Genomic DNA, 19,695 nt, shown 5'->3' with positions numbered 1-19,695 from the left:
TGGTTGCAAGCAAGATCTGTCCTGGAAGCCACAAAGGCACATTTAAGTAGACTTACACCTCAACTATTATATCTTACAGAGGTCGACCAGGGAGCTCATCTCTGCCACGTCTGTTGGCCCCCACCAGTGTTGGAGGATCCACTGACCTTTTCATTCCTTTGTACAATGTCTCAGATTTCTGTTGGTTCTCTGTACTATTATGGAATACAGTGGCTAATAAAAGTTAAGATTAGTAAGAGCTACACAGCACTGAAAACAGGCAGAGAGGTTGGAGACTGCTGAATTTATTCACAGCTCTCTGTAGGATTTGGGTAAACCATCACCGTATTCCGCTGCAGCCTCCATGTAAATAACACAGGGGTGACAATTCCTCACTTGCCAGTGGTGTGGCAGAGCTCAGTTAGAATTATACAGTGTAACTCCAAAACCTTTCAATAAGCTACTGAATATTTTCCAGATATTGTTGATTAAATTTCCAGAATACTCTCATGTCAATATGAATTATATTCTTTCAAGTCCTAGGGTTTCATGAATCATTTAATGCTATTCTAGATCTAATATCTTAACCACCTTGCCCGTGTCTGACACCTGTGTGGTTTTACATGTTTGGTGTTAGCAGTAAAGCTGGAATAAGAGGGGTTTTTCTCTTTGAAGAAGTGGGAAAATAGAGAGGCCATATGGTTCAAAAAGCCACTCTGCCTAATGAAGTTTGTGCTTTCCAGAGCACAAACAAAACAGCTCCATCAATTTGATCTTCGTCGTCAAAACTGACATGCAGTTGGTTTTAAAACACTGCCTCCTTCTCAAAAACCAACAAGGGATTGATTTTCTCTCAACCAAAAGTATTTTCACCAAGACGAACATGAGCATCTGGTCAATGCATTAAATGTCTGGGTCCTTTGAAAGAGTAAGTCAGTGATACCTTGTGTTTACTTGCAGAGCTTGACAAGAAGGACACAAGGGGAACATTTGTTTTCAGGGGAAACTGCTCTAGTGAAAAGCAGTTGGTTTGAAACCCTACATGAACACAACTGTACCACTGGAGACAGGGGACATAAGTAATCAATCAAAAATGGTCTGAGCAACAAGAATGCACAAGGGCACACTGTAAGACGAGGAAAGAAGGTGCAAAATAGACTAAGAAGTACTGGGTTTAGCCACTATTTACAACAAGGATGCATGGAAATGAATGCTACCTCAGCCCATATGTCTGACAGAGGTTTAGGTTACAGTTACCCTTTTCTTGGCACTTGGTGATCAATATTTGTTTGCATAGGGCTCAATCTCACACCCACAGAGGCCAGTGTGAGCTTGCCACTTCCTTCCATAAATGCCTGATGAGGGTCTAAATAACTAGTGTTTGTGCCCAGGGTTTTTCAGTGCCAAATATAATGAACACTATTGTTCTTAACACAATTATATTTGATAATCCAATTTCCCTGAGCAACCGAATTGGAGTTTTTTCTCAATCTTTCCTGAATTCTAGTTCAACTTTTACCTTGTGCCTACTGGCTTATTGCCTTCATTTGCTTCTGTTATGCTACCAAGAATAGGCAGAGCCTTCTTTGACTTATAGATACTTTGATGCCTCTCTGCCCTGGAATAATGGGATCTGGCTTGAGCTTTATAGAAGATACAGGATGACAGAGAAGATCAAAGACCTTGGCAGATTCCACATGCTGCAAAAGCACAAACTGGACTGAAGCAGGCTCCTATAGCATTCCTTTCTCCACAGCAAAGAGTCTGGAAGGTGCATCCAAAAGGAGTCTGTATAGACATGACTCTAAAACTATTTCCACTTCACTCTGTCTTTTCAGTGTAGCACAGAGAAATGGATGAACGTGGTTAAGAAAGAGGTGAACAAAGAAAACCAAATCCTCAAACTATGTAAACTACAAGATGACTTTTGCAGCTCTATCCCACTGATGATACAGGAGTCACCTGAGGGCTTCCCTCACATAAGCATCTCTTTCCAGATAAGGTATTTCCATTCTGGTCCTTTTCTATACTGGCTGTGCAGCAAAGTGCATTCTCCAAGAATCACCCTCTTATCGGGTGATAATCCTCCACCAAGCAGCACCAAGTGTTTGCTACATGTCTCAAGTTCACAGCAGCCCTCCTACTGCAAAGGGAAAAAAGGAGAAATAGAACAAAAACCAGGCCAAGAGACAACCAGCAGGCAGCTGGAAACTGCCCTAAATTCTGTCCTCACTTCCACCATCTCAGAGAAACAGAACTTTGTAGACCAGACGCTTGGGATGCTGATCAGGCAAAGGGGTGAGCAAGGTATCTTATCTGACCCCCTGCATCGTAATTCTCCCCTTGGCTCCCTCAGCACACTGATTTTCATCCAGCTCTTTCCCTTCTCACAGCCAAGCACCAGTGAGCACATTTCTGTGGCAGCTGCTGCAGAGGAATCTCTGATTACCCAGAGAAGTGTCTTCAGGAGTCCTTGGGAATGCTCAGCCCAGCAAGTGACCCCAAAATCTCATTGCTGGGGCAAGCAAGCCCTTTGAAAATGGTCAAAAGCACAGCCAGTGAACCCATGGTCACTGAGACAGCATCTGAAGCTTTTTTAATCTGCTCCATCAAGAGGATTTCTCAGGAGCTGAGCATCCCGGGTTACGTGCCAGCTCGGAGCTTTGTTTCAACCCAAATATTATTGTTCCCGAAGACACCATTGCCTGCAACAGCTCAGCACACGGATCTCCCCGCTGTGCCGTTTTCATATGGGTGCTTCAACATTTGTTTTGAGAGCTATCCTGTTCCACAGCAAACATAAAGATCAGTGTGACCGCTCCTTATCGCACAGCCTTTCCTGTGTGGAATTCATTGTTGATCTGGACCCCAGTGGCTATTGCTCAATTCTGTTTATGTGTAACCTTTGGCACTCCGCAATCTTATCGCCTGCAGCCGGCTGCAGCAGAAGATGTGCAGCAGCACAGCCAGCTCTGGCAATCCTCAAACACTGGAAGGGGCCAGCTAAGAGTGGAGGTCAGTGAATGATTAGCAAAGCAAATCTGCAATCTCTGACAGCTACATGGAGATCAGCTCCCTCTGTCGCCCCAGAGCAGGTGAGGCCTGGCTCTCCTCCAGCTCTACTCACCAATGACGATGAGGGTGTAGTTCACGTTGGTGCTGCCAAAGCCGTTGGTGGCCTTGCAGATGTAGGTCCCCGCGTCTTCGCTCTCCACCTCCTTGATTTTCAGCCCTTGCTGGAGGATTCGGAACCTCGTCCAGCCGCTGTGGATTGTCCGTCCATCCTTCATCCACATGGTGAGGGGCGGGGGGTCACCTTCCACCGGGCACAGGAGCTTGATGGTCCTGCCCAGCCTCACAGACTGGCGGTGAATCACTTTATCAGCGATCCTTGGGGGGCCTAGGAAAGAGCAGAGAGAGCAACAGCTGTTATGGCTTTTGCCAGTGACACAGCACTGACTCAAAGCCGAGTCATCAATCTGGACATTACACTGACTGCTATACAGAATAAAAGGTGCTTACCAAAAATCAGTTACAATCAAGGATGAAAATGTAGGCAATTACAGAGGGATACAGAGGGATACAGCAAATGAGATCTTTCTTTGTGCAAGACCTGAAGCTATAGCCTTGCCATCAGCAGCAGCTCAAGCTAACCCACCAGGGAAGCCTGGTTCTGAGGGTCTATTGCTTTTCCAAAATTTCCAGCATTTTCCTGTCACAAGAAGGAGCCCAATACACAAACTGTTCTGCTGTATTTGGTAAAGAAACTGTAGTTGTTTTAAACTTAACACCTATTCTGAAGGCAAAATTAGTAACAGGAGTGGCACTTACAACAAAACACTGCCCCCCCCCCAACATGTTTTAATCCTTTCATGTTATATGTACAGTAATTCCCTTTAATAGTCACCAGATGGGCTTTATCTGAGACACATAAGCCTGCAGTTGTTGAACACAGAACATTCATTGGGTAGTGCTTCAATAAAAGATACAGCTTAGCCTGACATGTTAACATTGTCTGTAGTCCAAAAGAGAATGTTTTTATAAGTTTCCTTAGCAACCCCACTGGTTTGACCCATCTGACAAATATTTGCTCTTTGTAAAAGGTGATAATTTCATACAAAACAGAGTGTCCCTGGAATGCCAGAGTGAACACACTGTTTGCCACATGATAACAGGATGCACTTGGACAGGTCAACTATCTGAAGAAAAGAAGTGATAAAGATTCCAACAGTGGGAATGGTCCTATAGCTGAATTCCAACCGGAATTCCTTCCCAAGGCTCTGAAAAATTGAATAGAGTCTTTTTCCTGCATCTGCCTTTTCTGCCTTTTCATTAATTGCACAAGTTCTCCACACAGATTGCAATAGCAGTGCTCTTCCCAGAACAGTCTATTAATGGGTGTGATAATAAGTGCCCTGTTCTTGCATAAGGACAAAATGTTTTGCTAAGAATTGCTGATGCTGAGTTGCACCCAAAACCCGCAAGATGTTTGTGGGATTTGGAACTGTTCCCTCATATTTTACTCCTGTTCCTAGTGTTTTACAGGATTGGACCCACAGGGGATAAACTACAGAGCTCATATTTGCACTTCCTCATGACTAATTCCTATTATTTCAAAGTCTGCCTGATTTTTCCCCAGCATGACTGAGGCAGTACATACAGTCCAACTCATGAATGACTCCAGAGCTGCTGCTGCAGTTACTCATGTTGAATCACACCCATGAATTTTGCAGCATTGCTGATGAGCAGAAATGCTGCTCAAGCTGAGAACAGAGTGGTGAACTAGCCTGAAACTTATTGAAGAGTTTAAATAAGAGCCTGGTTAAATCAATGGGTCTTAGAAACACTCAGATTCTGATGAACTTCTAATGACCCAAAGTGGGGACCTTGAGAGCACTTATTCTGAAAAAATCAGAGATAACAAAGATAACAGAGATAACAAAGGAGGCAAACACAACACCCACCCCTTCACATCTTTTGCAGTCACCTGTGGGACAGCACCTCAGAGGTGATGGTATCCTCCCATACTCCAAGGGAACTGGCAAAATACCATGAGAAATCCTGCCTGTCCAGGTGTTTCTAAAAATTCCAAACCACCCTTAGTTCTTCACCTTGTGAGATTTCCAACTACCTCAGTGGATGGAGAGATAACCCCAAAACCTTTTGAATGCTGGTCTTACACAAATTGCATTGCTGAATCTTTTAAAGTGAAAATCCACCCATGAAGAGGGGCTCTGTGTGTTGACTTTGATAAGGCAGAATTCACAAACACTGGGTGGGAATCCAGCCCCAAATTCTGCTACATTTCCCTACATGGTGCCCTCACTCAGTGCAAAGGAGCTGAAATGCCCAGACAAGTCCATAGACTTGTTGAAATTCTGGGTTGGCCCTTGGAGAGGTCCTTTCTGACCCAGAGCCCTATCAAACCAAGTCAAACTTCAAGAGTAGCTTCACTGTAACCTGCTTGTGAGCCAGGATACTACTTCATGCATATTCAAATGACAAAAACAGATCTATAATTAGTGCTGCGGAAAAAATGTTTGGTGCAGGGCAAGCAGGGACAGTGGAGAGAGAGCACCCTCCTCCCAACTTGGAAGCCTGCTGTAGGCTCCTTCAAAATCCCTTTCCTTCCGACATTCATGTTGACTCCTGATGAATTTTGAGACCTGGAGGAATCAGATAGTTTCCCAGTCACGTCATGTGCTTCTCTGGGGCAGGCTGCACAAGCGGTACTCCTGATGGCACCAGAGTTGCCGCTGGATCTGTCACATGTTTGGGTCAGTGGTAAGCTTGGTCCTCCTAAATGCCATTTTCCTTTGACTGACCTTTCGTTCTGAGGAATTGTTGGATCAGTCCCTGTCACAGGATCTATCCGCAGACCTTTATGACATTTAGAAAAGGGTGCATTTCTTAGATCCATTCTGCCTAAAAACATTAGTGCAGCTCTTCATTAGCTCCTCCAGCAGCTTTCTCAGGAACAGGAATAAAAGTCTCCCCTCACTCTTTTTTCCTGCTGTGAATTTTGCCAGATACAGCATGCACTTCTCAGTAGTGTACAGCCCTAGGACAAAGATGATGAGGCCTTGTTTCTGTTCATTTAGTTCTGTAAATATTCCCATTTTATTACCTATCATCTTTGCAGTAATTACTTTCTGCTCAAGCAGTACTCTCTGGAATCAGTGTTTTGATGTAAATATCAAGCACCATGATAATTATTACAATATTGTAACTTACTACTGTGTTTACAAATAACCACAATACAATTCAGCACCTTCATATATGTCAGAGGCTTCAGAAGCCCTGGCAAGCCATTGGTAGCTGGACCTCCTGAAGCTGGGCTACAGCAAGAATAAAATGTTGGTATCATCATGGATGTCTGTCTCTCTTTCTCATGTACAGGCATTCACTGGGTCTTATTTCACTACGTATCTGTAGAGCCCTGCCTTGGGACTGCAAGCTTGATGGATGAATGCTTTTCCAGTCAAGACACACTTTGGCACATCTTGCCACTCTGCACCATCAGAGGCATCAGGGGAGGCAGCAGAGAGGGGTAAGTATGTTTTGCAAAAAGGCCTTTCTCCAATATCCCCTGGGCAGTGGGTGCTACTGACACAGAGCAGCCTCAAAAACTATCCAGGCAAAAGTGTCTTCCCCCTCTGAATCCAGATATTAAGCTGCTCAGCACTGCTCAGGTTCTGCTGGAGATTAATGTCCAGGGTTTCTCTACAGCAATTCCATCTCCTGCTACATGAACAGAGCAAAAAGATGTAGTAAAAGCATGCTGAGTCTGCCAACCTCCCATGCGCAGCACTGATGGGAGCTCCCCACCTTCCAGAAATGGCCCATAATATGCCACAGGGTGGCCAGGAGAGCAGAGTGCCCAGTTAGCCCTCCCAAGGCGCTGATTTGGGAGTGTCCCTGGTGTCTGACCCTGCAGGGCTGGGGCACGTGTGTGCTCACAGCTGAGTGCAGCAGTGTGGGAGCAGAGCCCAGGACACAGGCCCCGCAGGCTGGATACATTTCTACAGCTGCTTAGCGAGGCAAAATCCCAGGAAAGCACCTGCTGCTTCACCTACAGCTGCCAGAGAGGTAAAAACAGGCTGAACCCTGGCTGTAGTCACTGACTTCCCATCCCTTGCTGCTGCCGGCGTCCGTCCCGTGCTCTAATGCAGCATTAAAAGGCAGATGAAATTACTCCTCCAGGAGCCAGCGTCAAGATCTCTGCCATCCTGGACTCCAGCTTTGAGTTGTGTGTGAGGAGGAATGATCTAATTGAGTGCAATGCCCTACAGCTGCTCGCTATAGCGCTGCTCTTGCCTTGTTTGTGGGGAGGGCAACACCCCAAGAACTGGAGAGCAACACCATAAGCAATTGTTCTGAAACCTGAGAACATTTTGTGAAACCAGACTGTTAAAATAGAGACTTCATATATTCACCAAAGCTAAATTAATGCCAATATATATCATCTCTCTGGCTAGGGGGGAATCCTGTGAACTGCCATGTGCCTGCAGTCATGGGCCAAAGCTCCAGACTGGATTCTCTCAAGGCAGAGTAGCAGAGAGCAAGTGCCCTCTGGTCCTGAGTGTAAACCCTGTGAGCACTCCCCCTGATTCCTTAGCCATTAGGCAGCGATTCTTGGAAACATCAGCCTTTTTCAAGTGCTGAGAATCTCCAATCTGTGATGCTCCTGGACACAGCAATTACTTCCCGCAGCATTTTTTCATCAAATATAGGAGAAAGGGACGAAAACAAGGCCCCAGGTAGATACTCCATCCAAATTACTGACACAGATTTTTATGCATTTTTGTAGTCAGGAAGGGAGGGAGAACTCTTGCATTTTTCCACGAGGCAAGGACAGCTCTCTATGGCCACAGGGCACTGCTTTTAAGCCCCATCATGGTGGAGAGGGCACAGCTGGTTCCACAGCCTGAACAGAGGAGCTCTCTCAGGAAGTTAAGCCCCACCTTGACACAAGCCTAGTGGGGGCAGGTTTTCTTCAGGCCCCCTTGTCCTCAACCCAGTAATATGAGAGAATCATTTCTTAATACTGTGGCTGAGAGAGAAGGGTGGGATTCGACATCCACGGATGTGACTCGGGAAGAAGTGATGAGAATGCAGCTGCCTCCCCCCGTGCTTCGTTGTTATTCTTTCTCCAAATACAAACTAAATATAACTTTGCTCCATAACATTCAAATCATTTTAGTTACTAGCAGGGATCATGCCTGGAGTTCCAAGGGCCAGGGTGCAATCAGGCTTAAAATATAATTTAAACAATCCAGAACCTAGATTTTCCACCAAGTTATTTTCTTGCTTGTAGTTTCCCCATTTGCAAACACATTTAAACACACCCAGAAAGAAACCAACAAGCTCAGCCAGATACCAGGTTTTCTGTTCAAGATCATATAAACCCAGTTGAACATTAACAAGGAAATGCCATGATCACCTCATTTGTTTAAAATATTTCTGCTCATATAAATGCAGACAAGTGTGCAGATTTATTTGCCTCATTTACGAATACAAGCAACTGGAATCTCCATTCTGTTCCATTATATAAAAGACAGACTCTACACCTGTCTTACTGAACAGCTGGGCAATTTTCAATTTATATCCACTATTCTACACCACAGAAAAGCCCCACTTGCTGCTCTGCTGCTGACACTGCTTTACTAGCATTCCTGTTCTCCTCCCCAGTGCCTCGGGAAGGGATAGTGGTTGCCATTTCTTGGCAAAAGGAGTTATGTAAAACCCAAGAAAGCCTCTTTGCTTTAGCAAATAGCTATTTCCGGGAAGAAGAAAAAACAATTTCTAGAAGTGTATTTAAGACACAACAGTGGGATAGCCTGGAGCTTCCTGTCCATATTTCTCACAGTCAAAAACACACACACATGTAATTATATTTTCCTGCGCCGCATTGCAAAGTTCATGCACTTGTTCAACTCATACATGTAGTAAACATGATTTACAGCTCCGTGTGAAAACCCTCTAGATATATGGTGTTTTGATAGTGATTCAAACCTAGCACTTTAATTTAGTAACACCTAGCAGTGAAAGCTAAATGATTTCCCACTCCACATTCCTAACTTTCCATGAACCCCTTTTTACGGCTAACATGGGGAGGAGATACTGCTTCTACAACTGTTTGGACTTATCCTTGCTATTCCTTCAACAAAACTGCACACTAACATCAAGCTTCACATATGGTGAACGCACCAGCACTGACCCACGTCCTATGAGACCATTTGCCATCATACAGTTCAAAGTGAACTTTATTAACACATTAAACATAATTACAAAGAGGAAATTCCAAGGAAGGTCAACAAGCCCGGACAGCTTCTTGGAATGGAAAGTAATTTATAATATCCACATACTGTATTGTAAAGTTTATAAAGAAGTTAAATAAGTTTTAAGAGCCCCATGGGTTATGTATATTTTATTATTTAATACCAAACACATTCACTTTCCATGTAGATAAGATTTCTTTTGAAGTGCTGTGTTAACAAATTAGCAAAGTCATTTATGATGAAGCACCCAAACAACCCATCAACACATGGAATTAGCATGAGGGGCTGGAGTACCACAGATAGTGCATGTCCTGTGAGGGGAACACAGCTAAGCACAGAAATCTTTCATTACAACAGTGAGATGAGGGAATTGGACAAAGGTCACCAACCAAACTGCTCATTTGGTGTGAACACAATCTCTTACAGCAAAACTTGAGGCAACACTTGGCCTTCACCATACTCATCACTGTAAAACCTGAGCTTCCAAAGACTTTACTGCCAGGGTGGTTCACAGCAAAGTGGATTTCCTTTACCTTTCCCATGCTTCAAAATGTACATACGCAGCTGGAAAGGATCACCTAAAAGCCACGTTTGAAACATGCATCTGGAGTTGTCTAACTTGGGGTATCTGCTGCTACAAAGCTGGGCTGTACATCTCCTGCTTACAGTAGGAGTTTAACCTTTTCTACAATAGTTTAACAATCTCTGCAAGACCTACATGAGGATTATGCCCTCACACTCTCTGCATATCATTATTACCATTATTTGTATCGGCATTCAGGCTGTAATGATGGATCAATAGACAGAGACCTTGCTCTGCTACGACAAACTCTACCAAGGAGCAAATCCCACATGGAAGGCTTTACAAAGCAATGATGGGAAGAGTTTCAATCAACACGTGTAGGTGCTCCTGAAAGAGAGGAACTCTTGGCTCTCTGCACAGTTGGAAGCCATTACGTGGAGAGCAGAACTGATAAAAATGCTTTTTGAGAGAGATAAAAGGATGAATGTGTTGCCCATGTATCCCATTAACTAATGGAATAAGTAGTTCAAAGGACTGGTGAATCCAACATCTTTTCATATTTTCAAAACAAAACAGTCTGCACTTCCAAAAGGTATGTGCTAGCCAAGTAAAGTAGGGGTCAGCGTGGGGGTAACTGGTCCAAATGCTTTGGTATGTGACATGAGAAGATCAGATTAGATGAGCTAATGGGTCCTTCTTGGCTTGAAAACATAGGCGCCCACAGACAAAAACAATGCTTATCAAAAACAATCAAAAGATTAAAGAAAAAACCAACAGCATCTCTGTAGAACAAAGACTCTGAGCGAGGAACACAAAAACACCACAAGTATTTGCTGACCAGCCCCGATGGCTGCTCAGGCTTAGATTTGGAAATCGTGAACTGTTTGCAGGAGCAAGCTCCAGGCTTGGGCTGCATGGCTCGGGCTGCATGGCTCAGCCCAACAACCTGATGGAGAAAACAACTTCACAGATCCATTTTACAGCAAGTGAAGTGACATATTTTCTTTCTTCCTTACCTCTGTGGTAGGAGTTGTTTTCCTGATGAAATGGATACTTATTGATAGCACAAGAAGTGCCTGCCATATTTTCACATGAGTAATAAATAACTAGTCCCTTGGGTGAAGGCTGCCAGTAAATTCCCTACTCTAGATGTTCCAAACCTAAGAAAAATACAGTATTTGGGAACATGTTCCATTTAATTAAGTGGCCTGCATACACATTTCACCAACATTTAATAAAATAGTTATTGTATGTTAAACAATTGGCACTTGATTATTGCTTAGATTTATTGCAGTTAAACAACAGTAGATGAGATACGTATCTCTTACGTGGTTTCTAAATCCTTTGAGCATATGTTTTCAATAATCAGTTGGTATTTATTTAACATGAAATTACCATCTTATTAAATTAAATGTGTATGGGTGACATTCAATTTCAATTGTTGCTGAACATTTTTTCAGCAGCAAAAAATAGTAACTTTATCCCTTAGGTTTCGAGGTAGCAAACGCAAAGGAGAGTTAGGATTACTTCAAATTACTTTTGAAGAAACAGACTTCATATGCTGGAAAGTTTCTAGTGTGGAAGAAAATATATGATTTATTGTTTCTCAAGTGCTGCCAGTGGGCTTAGTGTGGGCCAAAGGAGAGGACTAATATTTCTACTCAAATGCTAAAATTATACTGACAGCTCAGTTCAGGTATGCAGCTCAATGGATAACCACAAAACCTTTTTTAGAGAAGAGATAAGTACAACAAAGGTGTGTTGGCACACACACCCACACAATCTACCTCTTTCATTCCCATTCAAGAAGGCAAGCCCATCTAAATAATGGCATACATAATTTGTTGGGCACTTTTTCAAAAGAAATGCCCTTAAAGCATTATTTCAAGGTTCTAAAATTAGAAGACTTTTTGTTTGGTTGGTTTTTTGCTTGTTTTTTTAAATTTTTTTAATTTTAGTCTTCTGTTTCCAGGAAGGACAAACTGACTAATTCTGGAAGAAAGCTAGAAATCCTCTGGCTTGAGGGAGGATCCAGAACCCAACCGAAATTCCATAGCCCCGACCTGGCTCTCTCCAAACCTAACCCAAACCTCCACCATCTCCTCCACAGGTCACAGGGGCACCATTCTTGCCAACGCGAGACATTTGTTTGCTTCCCATAATGTCTGGAAAACAGTGCAGTCAGGCAGCCCTGAATTGCCTTCTGGGCTGGGTCTACCCAAATTTTAACATAAATATCATTGTACTATGCCCTTCCAGCTGTTTCCTAACCATGAAAATACTGCTTCACAAGCCCAGTGGATTTTCCAGCCAAATCGCCCACATCTCCAAGACTTTCAGTAAAACAAACCAAACACTCTGCAAGCTTCAGTTTAATTGACTTTTTTTGTGACTTCTCCCCTTTTTTCGTGAAAACTCCCCTTCAAGCCACCAATAGCAATCACATTCCAAATCCCAAGGTTCCAAAAATAGGTGTTTACTTCTGAGCCAACCTGCTCTGAATTTTGTCCCCTTCTTTGTCCCTCCTCCCCGCATGCAGCATTTTGTCACCTATCCATTTTATCTGAACAGCTCCTAGAGAATAGGATGCCCAAGTTCACGTTTGGAGACACAGGCTCCCCTTGAACTTTGGTAGTCAATATTTAACCCAGTCTGAGCACTGTGCAGGGTTTAATAAGTAATGAGACGTTTCCCTTATAGACAGGCTCTTGTGTGAGCACTCTGCAAGCAGGAAATTGTAAGTGTCATTGTTTATGTCTGCAGGAAAACAGAAACCACGATGGTTGACTCCGTGCTGTACACGGGAACGATGGGAACACAAACCTTTAAATAGCTGGTTTGCCTTCCTGCTAGCCCACAGCAGCAAGTTTTCAGCCATAGACTGACACAGGAGCCTTTTAATTTGTATTCAAGGATTTGGGTTTCCTCAAAATATTCTTAAAAATCTTTTTTACCAGAATTTGCTCTAAGAGACGAAAGTGGAGAAGACTTTAAACTCTTCCATCCTATGCTGGTTCCTACTGGCCTTTCCCAATACCCAGGATGGAAAAAGTGAGATTAGTGCACTAAGGACTCAGAAAAAAACCATCTTGACCACTCACTCTCAGTCATGAGACACTGCCAAAATATCCCTAAGCCTTCTGCTGTTGGGCAATCAGTGGCAGTGCCCTGCATGGCGAGGCTGCTCTCAGCCCTCCCTTTCCTCTGCCCTCGTCTCTGGGGGCTTCTATGTTTGGTCACCACAAAAGCGTGGTAACAACTGTTTGATGGTGACCACAAAGAGATAAACATTGTGGTATTTAAGAACTGGAGATATTTTCAGAGGCTTCTCTAGAACAGAAAGCATTTCCAGCTGAATGGCTGCATAGCAAGCTTGATATGGAGCCTTTGGAAGAACTGTTTTTCTGTAAGAAAATCACATTTTTGTCAAGAACTAAGACTTTACCCAGTTTTCTCTTTCAAAGAGTTTTGCCTGGTTTTCTCCCCTTTTCAGCTTAAGAAATATTTTATGTAATAATTTTGGCCAATCACTCAAGAGAAACCAAGTCTCCTGCACAGGGAAACTATCACTGAATTCTTACAGCATTCCCATCTGGTTCCTGCCCTTCAGACACTGAAGCACACACTACCTGATGTAAAAACACATGATACACTCGCCTGGACAGAGGCAAGTGCAGCTTTCTGCAGCCTGCCTGCACCTGGGAGAGCTTCAAACAGACCCACTTCTTCTGCTCCTCCTCTGGTTTGCTCACAACAACAAGGTTAGTGCACTCTTACCTGGCTTAATTAGTTTTTCCATCAGGAGAGAGTGAAGACTTGTTGTTCTATCCGACTTACTATGTCCAACTGCACCACCTAGGATTGCTAGAGGCTGTGCTGTAATGTCCTGGGACTGTTCAGCTCTAATATCAGATGAAATCAGGTTTGCATTTAATCTGGTATGTCCAAAGGTTTGCTGCACCCCTTGCTGTTCAAAAGCTGCTTCACATCACCTGGAGGAAGGTATTCCTCTTATACCTCTATTGCACACCAGTGTGGCGTGTGTCAGGATGAATGGTATTAGCACACGAGCACTCAGCAGTGGGTATATTCTGCCAATATTGAACAACTGAAACCAAATATTTAAAATACAAACCCATTTAGATTCCTCAAACTATCCAAAGGATTTGGAAATACTTCTCCTTTGCTGAAGATCCCACACTGCCTGCCTTTTATGCCTGTACATCTGCAACAACAGCAAGATGGTGCTAATTATTATTTGATACACAAGCAAACTACCAACCCCCTGTTCTTAGCACAGCCTGTTGCTTTATTTGAGCTGCCAAAACTTCAGCAGCTACAGGGACACACGGGAGTTTTGCTGACATCAATTGCTTCGTGATTTCAAGTGACTCCATTCTGCTGGCGGGCTGCACACTGGAATGCAACATCATATCCAGCAGGTAGATAGAGCCACTGGAATATCAATTAACGTGCAATCCTATTACCTCAGTGTCTGGTAATGTGCAGTCCCAGCTACCCTCCTGCAAGTGGAAGGGGGAGAAACCTGGAGAGCACAGCAGCTATCTAGGAAAAGCTGTGCACGGAGAAATATTGTCTCATCGCGTGACTGCGGCGCTGCCCCACATCCCATCGCGCACGTGCGGGTACCGGCACACGCACAGCGCATCAGCTGTCAGCAGGAATTCCTGGCTGCACACTGAAATGCTGCCACAGCCTGTCTGCCCAGCCTGCCCCAGCCAATGCACATCTGAGCAGCTTGTCCACTCGCATAAACATTTCTGAGCTTCCCGGTTCATGGAAATAGGTTTTACTGTTGAAGTGACTTGAACTTGTTCTTGGGGAAAGCCACGTCAGGAATCACTCCATGCTGCTCACTGGCATTTCTGAGCAAGGAGTCAAGAGGTCAAAACCCAAGGTCAGAGAACAGCAGACACGATCTCTTGCTGTACCTGATGCTGGAGAAATCAGCACATTCCTAATCAGTCGCTAATCCCCTAATCTTTATTGCATGTAAATTCCAACCCCTTCCCAATGTCTGTGCCATGGTATTGTCCAATCTGATTAGGATGAAACCCCATCGGAAGACTCATTGATAAAATATGGAAATGTGTAAAATCGATTTTCAGTATATCACAAACAGCGCCGCAAACCCCTCCAGGGATCAAAGAACCGCCATCAAATAGCAACAAATAGAGGGCTGTTAAAAACACTTCTTATCTAATAGTGGATGTGACTATTTGACAAAAGACAAAATTCACTTCCGAAGGGAGAACAGTGCTGCATTGTTTTACAGACAGTAAAGGATCAGTTCATGACCAAGACAGAACAGGCAATGTAAGAAAGGTCGTCATTTAAGGCCAAGCTGTAAAAGTGTGAGGGCAGAAGACAAGAGGGACTAGATGCACTCTGACTCACAATTTACTCAGCCAACAATCTCAGCTTTACTTCCAGAAGGTACAGCAGGAGCACTGTTGGCATGGAACAGCTGGTCAGTGAATTTGTCATTTAGCATTTATCTTGATACGAAGCAATTAACACTGGTAGGGCTGAGAAAAATGCTTCAACTTTTGGTCCTGAGCTCAGTCAAGCTTTGCTTGAAATGGCTCCACCAGTAGGGTCCAGAGCTTTGGCCCGCTGGGAACAGTCTGGACTCCATTATTGTAAGTACAGTGGGTTTTAGTGTTGAAAACAATGTAAATTCGATAATGCTTCTAAAAAATTAAATACCTTGGCAGGATGTCACTCTCCTATGTCACTTTCCTATGGTGAGTATAAGGGAAACAAAGCCTCCTTCATATAATTCACCAGAAGACAGAGAAAAATACTGAATTAGAAGAAAGCAGAGGCCAATCCAACTCCTGTGTTTCGTCCATCGAGGGGAGTTTGCCAGAATTCACAATTTTATTTTGTAAATTGCATGATATTAGGTGCTTGTTTCTTACTGTCTCTTTTCTGAGGGCATAATTCTGAAGGAGAATCTCCTGTTTATTTAAACATGAAAGGAAATTTGTGACTTTTGTGATTGTAGGGAACCACTAAATGCTCTGAAAATAGGAAGCAAATAAATAAAATCCAATTTGTTGTAACATTCAAGCTGTTTCAGCCAGAGTGATGGTTTTTGTGGGGTTTGACCCAGGAGTGTTGAACACGCAGGATTAGTAACGTGAGTGCTTCCCACGGATGAATCCCATGTGATTTATTTAAGCATCTTTATGACATGCATTAAAAAAAGGCTGCACTGGCTGTGGGATCCAATAGCTGTAGGATCTGAAATTGCTTATGCTCCATTCACCATACAGGAGATTATAAGCAGGTGTGTCTCCTAGAGAAACTGGTACATTACAATCAACAGGAAGCTGGCTCATACTCCCAGATGTTTGTCATTATGGAAGCAGGGAGATGTTAGGGTCAATAAAAACCCACACTTCTACTCTTGCAGCACCTACAGTCCAAGAGGGACTTCAGTAGCTCAGCTCTGCCATTGATAAAAGTTTTACAAGACCTCTGCTCCAAACAGCCCTGAAATCAAAGGTCTGTTTACTTAGCCTTTGCTTGCAGGGCTTTAGGATAGTGCAAGGAAGATCAAAGCAGGGACCTCGTTTAACATGTCCAAGTACACAACCAGCAAGTCTGTTTATGTTGGATTCCTACACACTGAGAGTGCTGCTGTCTGTCAACACTTCAGGCTCATTTTCAGCAATATTGGGTGAGGAGGGAAATATTCAGAAAGACCCCACAGATTTTGGTCCTGCTGAAACAGAAGTGAAAGAGCAGGGAGATCTGCTTGCAACTGTGACTGCCAAGGTCAAAACACAAACTCCTTGCAGGGAAAAAGGAAACCTGCACAGGTCAGAGACCTCTGGTCTCTACTGAAGTGCTACACCATAAAAATGCAGCTAAAGTCTGCATGAAGAGCTGGAAAAGAATTTTGGTTCTGTATAATTTGGTTCTATATTATTTTTATTGCCATTGCACAACGAGACTTGGTTCGGCACTGGTAAGGGATGACACCCTGAGCCCCTCATGCACAGAAAGAGATGCAACAGCCACCAGCAATTCACATCTCCACTGATACCTGTACAACCCTACACTGGGATGGGGCAGTTTGCAATGACCCTACATTCTGTGGAGCTATTTCCCAGGTCTATTAGGGGGCAAGACTCTGATGACATCTCCATTTATTTATCTGCTTGTTTTTCACTGCTGCATTAACATCTCTCTATTTAGAAAATTCATCCATATATTTATAAAAGGCTGAAGACTTGCAACAGCCTTTGCCCCAAGCGTGGTGCAGTGGGATGCAGCACTATTACAATCCCTTCTACGTGACTTCCCATTTTCACAAAGTTTAACTTAGTATCTCTCACATCACTCCTTCTCAAACAATGTGTGCAAAATTGGCTTATAGGCTTAAAAGCTACTGGAAGGGATGGAGATGGATTGACCCTCAAATATGTCACCACATGAATCTCATCTCCTTAGGACACCAATGTAAAGACCAGCCAGACATGCATAGGTATGGCAAGGGTGCTCACACAGGAGACAGCTAGTATTTAACTTTGGAAGTAGAGCTCTTTCTCTGGAAGATTTATCTGAGGATATAACCCCCATCTGGTACCACAGCAGAACCTTTACCAGAAAATCAAATTGCAAACTTTGGGGTGGATCCACTTTGTGCTCATTTCTTTTACTTTTCTTGGTGCTCTGTTCAATTTTCCTAGGAAAACCCTCTCGTGTTCTGAGCAATGTTGCTCAAAACAAATAGAAACTTGGGACCTGAAAAAGTCTGTAACTAGTGTTAGGAATCCAAGTCTCGCAATAGAGCGCTCGCTCTGGAGCTGCCTCCTGCAGATTCCCAGCATCTCCCTCTGAAATACCCAAAAGGGCAGAGACAAGGCACTGGAATACACAGCTCATAGGTGAGACCAGTAGAAACAAATTAATACCTGCTGCTTCTTCCCTTGGCTTCGCAGAGGAGTAAAACTTAAAAAGTTGTAAGGAACATGTGGAGAAAACCTCACCAAGCCCCATCAGGTCTCATTCCCATCCATCCCTCTGTACTATCTGCAGGAATGACCCTTTAAAACAGAGACAGACAAAAGGAAAGAGAGCCTAATTGATAAGGTGCTTTCTTAGGTCCTTGATAGTCGCAGAGCAAGGGTCACACAAGGTACCAAAGTGCCATAATTGCACAGCTCCTCTCTTGGGGTGCTGTGAGGACACATATTAGATTGCCAGGCACCCTGATCACAGGCAGATGGGAACCTAGATGGATATGCAGGTCTTAAGACTCCCAAAAGAATCTTTGCAGTTTTCCAGGGGAGAGGTTTTCCCTAACGAGGCAATACAGCCAGCTTTGCTCCACCCTATTCCACTGCCTCTAGTCAAAATCCTCATCTACACTTCTAAACTGTTCCCTCCCCCTCCTCCTGGCTCCAGTATCCAATCCCGTCATACACTTGCAGACAGTTATTGTCCCCTCAGGTGTCACTTAGCCAAGCTATACATATATTTACAAGCAGCTCTTTTAATCTTCTCACATAAATCAGTCCCCCCAGTTGTCTGATCCGATCATCCGGGCCTGTCTCTCTCTGTCCGGACGAAAACCTTGCCTGTCTCCCTGACATCTCCTGGATGTCGAGCTGTCAGCTCAAGCTCAGAGCTCTTAATCTTCCTCCCCCTTCCCACCTCCTTCCTTAATTGCTGTGGACACTGCTACTGTCCCGCCTGTCGCTCAGGCCCACAGCCCTGGTGTTATTTTTTACTCTGCTCTCCCTCTAGCTCTCCCCCCATCCTGGCTCAGACCCTGAGCTGAAGTCTTTCTGCAGCTCCTTGATAAGCCCAGCCCTGGCTGCCCATCCACTCACTTGTAGTTTGTATCCAGACTCCCATGATATTTCATCCTCTGCTCCAGGCTTGGCGAAGCACACTCTTGCCTCATCCATATTAATTTTTTTCTAGGCACTGGTCTGGCCACTGCTACTTCTCCTCACATCTACCTCTCCCTTTCCCTGCCACATCAAACAGCTGCTACTTTTCTTCACTTGTCAAGACTCCGCCTGGCCTCTTCCCAATCACTGGTCCATCACCTCTTCCTTACCAGAGGTCCACCCTCTTCCAGCTGTGCCAAAAGTCCAGGCTCTCTCCTGCCTTTTTACATTTTTCAAAGAAAATCATAGGTATTTTCCTGCCTCGTGTGGGAGCAGCTCCCCACTGGCATTGGCTGAGGCATTGGCTCTCTCCCTACACATGCCCCCTAAAGCTTTCCTGCACCAGGTACCCACCATCACTGGCATCCTGCTGGTCATCATGGCCAACACCATGTTTAAAACTAAAAGGAGGAGAGATTTAGATCAGAAAGAAGGAGAGATTTAGATCAGATGAGAGGAAGAAATTCTTTACTCAGAATACACTGGAACAGGTTGCCCAGTAAAGCTGGGGCAGTTGCATCCCTGGAAGTTCAAGGCCAGGCTGGATGGAGCTTGGAGCAACCTGGTCTAGTGGAAGGTGTCCCTGCCCATGGAAGGGAGGTTGGAACTAAATGTTCTGTGAGGTTCCTTCTAACCCAAATCATTCTGTGATTTTAAGATTTTACAGTCTCACTGCTCCTTTGCTCCACCCATCTTCCTGCCATCATCCTTCACCTCATACCCCCAGGCAGCTCTTCAGGCACAGCCTTAGTGTGCTCACACAACACCTTGCACAGTGGGGTGAAGGCCCTGAGCACAGCAGCGGCACACACAAATCATGCTAATCACAACAGCTTCACTAGCACCTCTCTGCTGATTATCCTCATTTCTGCATCCACAGCATTAACGTATAATTGCATTTTAACAAGCTTCATTAGCACATTGCCTTAGTAAAGCTTAACACAGCCCAGGCACCCAAGGAAACCTCATGGTGCTTTTC

At 44.2% G+C, this 19,695-nt stretch overlaps 1 protein-coding gene across 5 annotated transcripts in view; it reads right to left on the bottom strand.

The window, feature by feature from the left end:
• FGFRL1 (fibroblast growth factor receptor like 1) overlaps positions 1-19,695 on the bottom strand; it is a 169,431-nt gene that overhangs the window by 83,554 nt on the left and 66,182 nt on the right. For all 5 annotated transcript variants that reach the window (XM_032108907.1, XM_032108905.1, XM_032108906.1 and 2 more), the window contains one exon: positions 3,107-3,379. In XM_032108907.1, the coding sequence (XP_031964798.1) occupies positions 3,107-3,379 (273 nt within the window). The remainder of the gene's footprint in view (positions 1-3,106; positions 3,380-19,695) is intronic.

The sequence above is a fragment of the Corvus moneduloides genome, chromosome 5 (genome assembly GCF_009650955.1).
Source record: "Corvus moneduloides isolate bCorMon1 chromosome 5, bCorMon1.pri, whole genome shotgun sequence".
Classification (NCBI taxonomy): Eukaryota; Metazoa; Chordata; class Aves; order Passeriformes; family Corvidae; genus Corvus; species Corvus moneduloides.
This window is presented reverse-complemented; position numbering and strand designations above follow the sequence as displayed.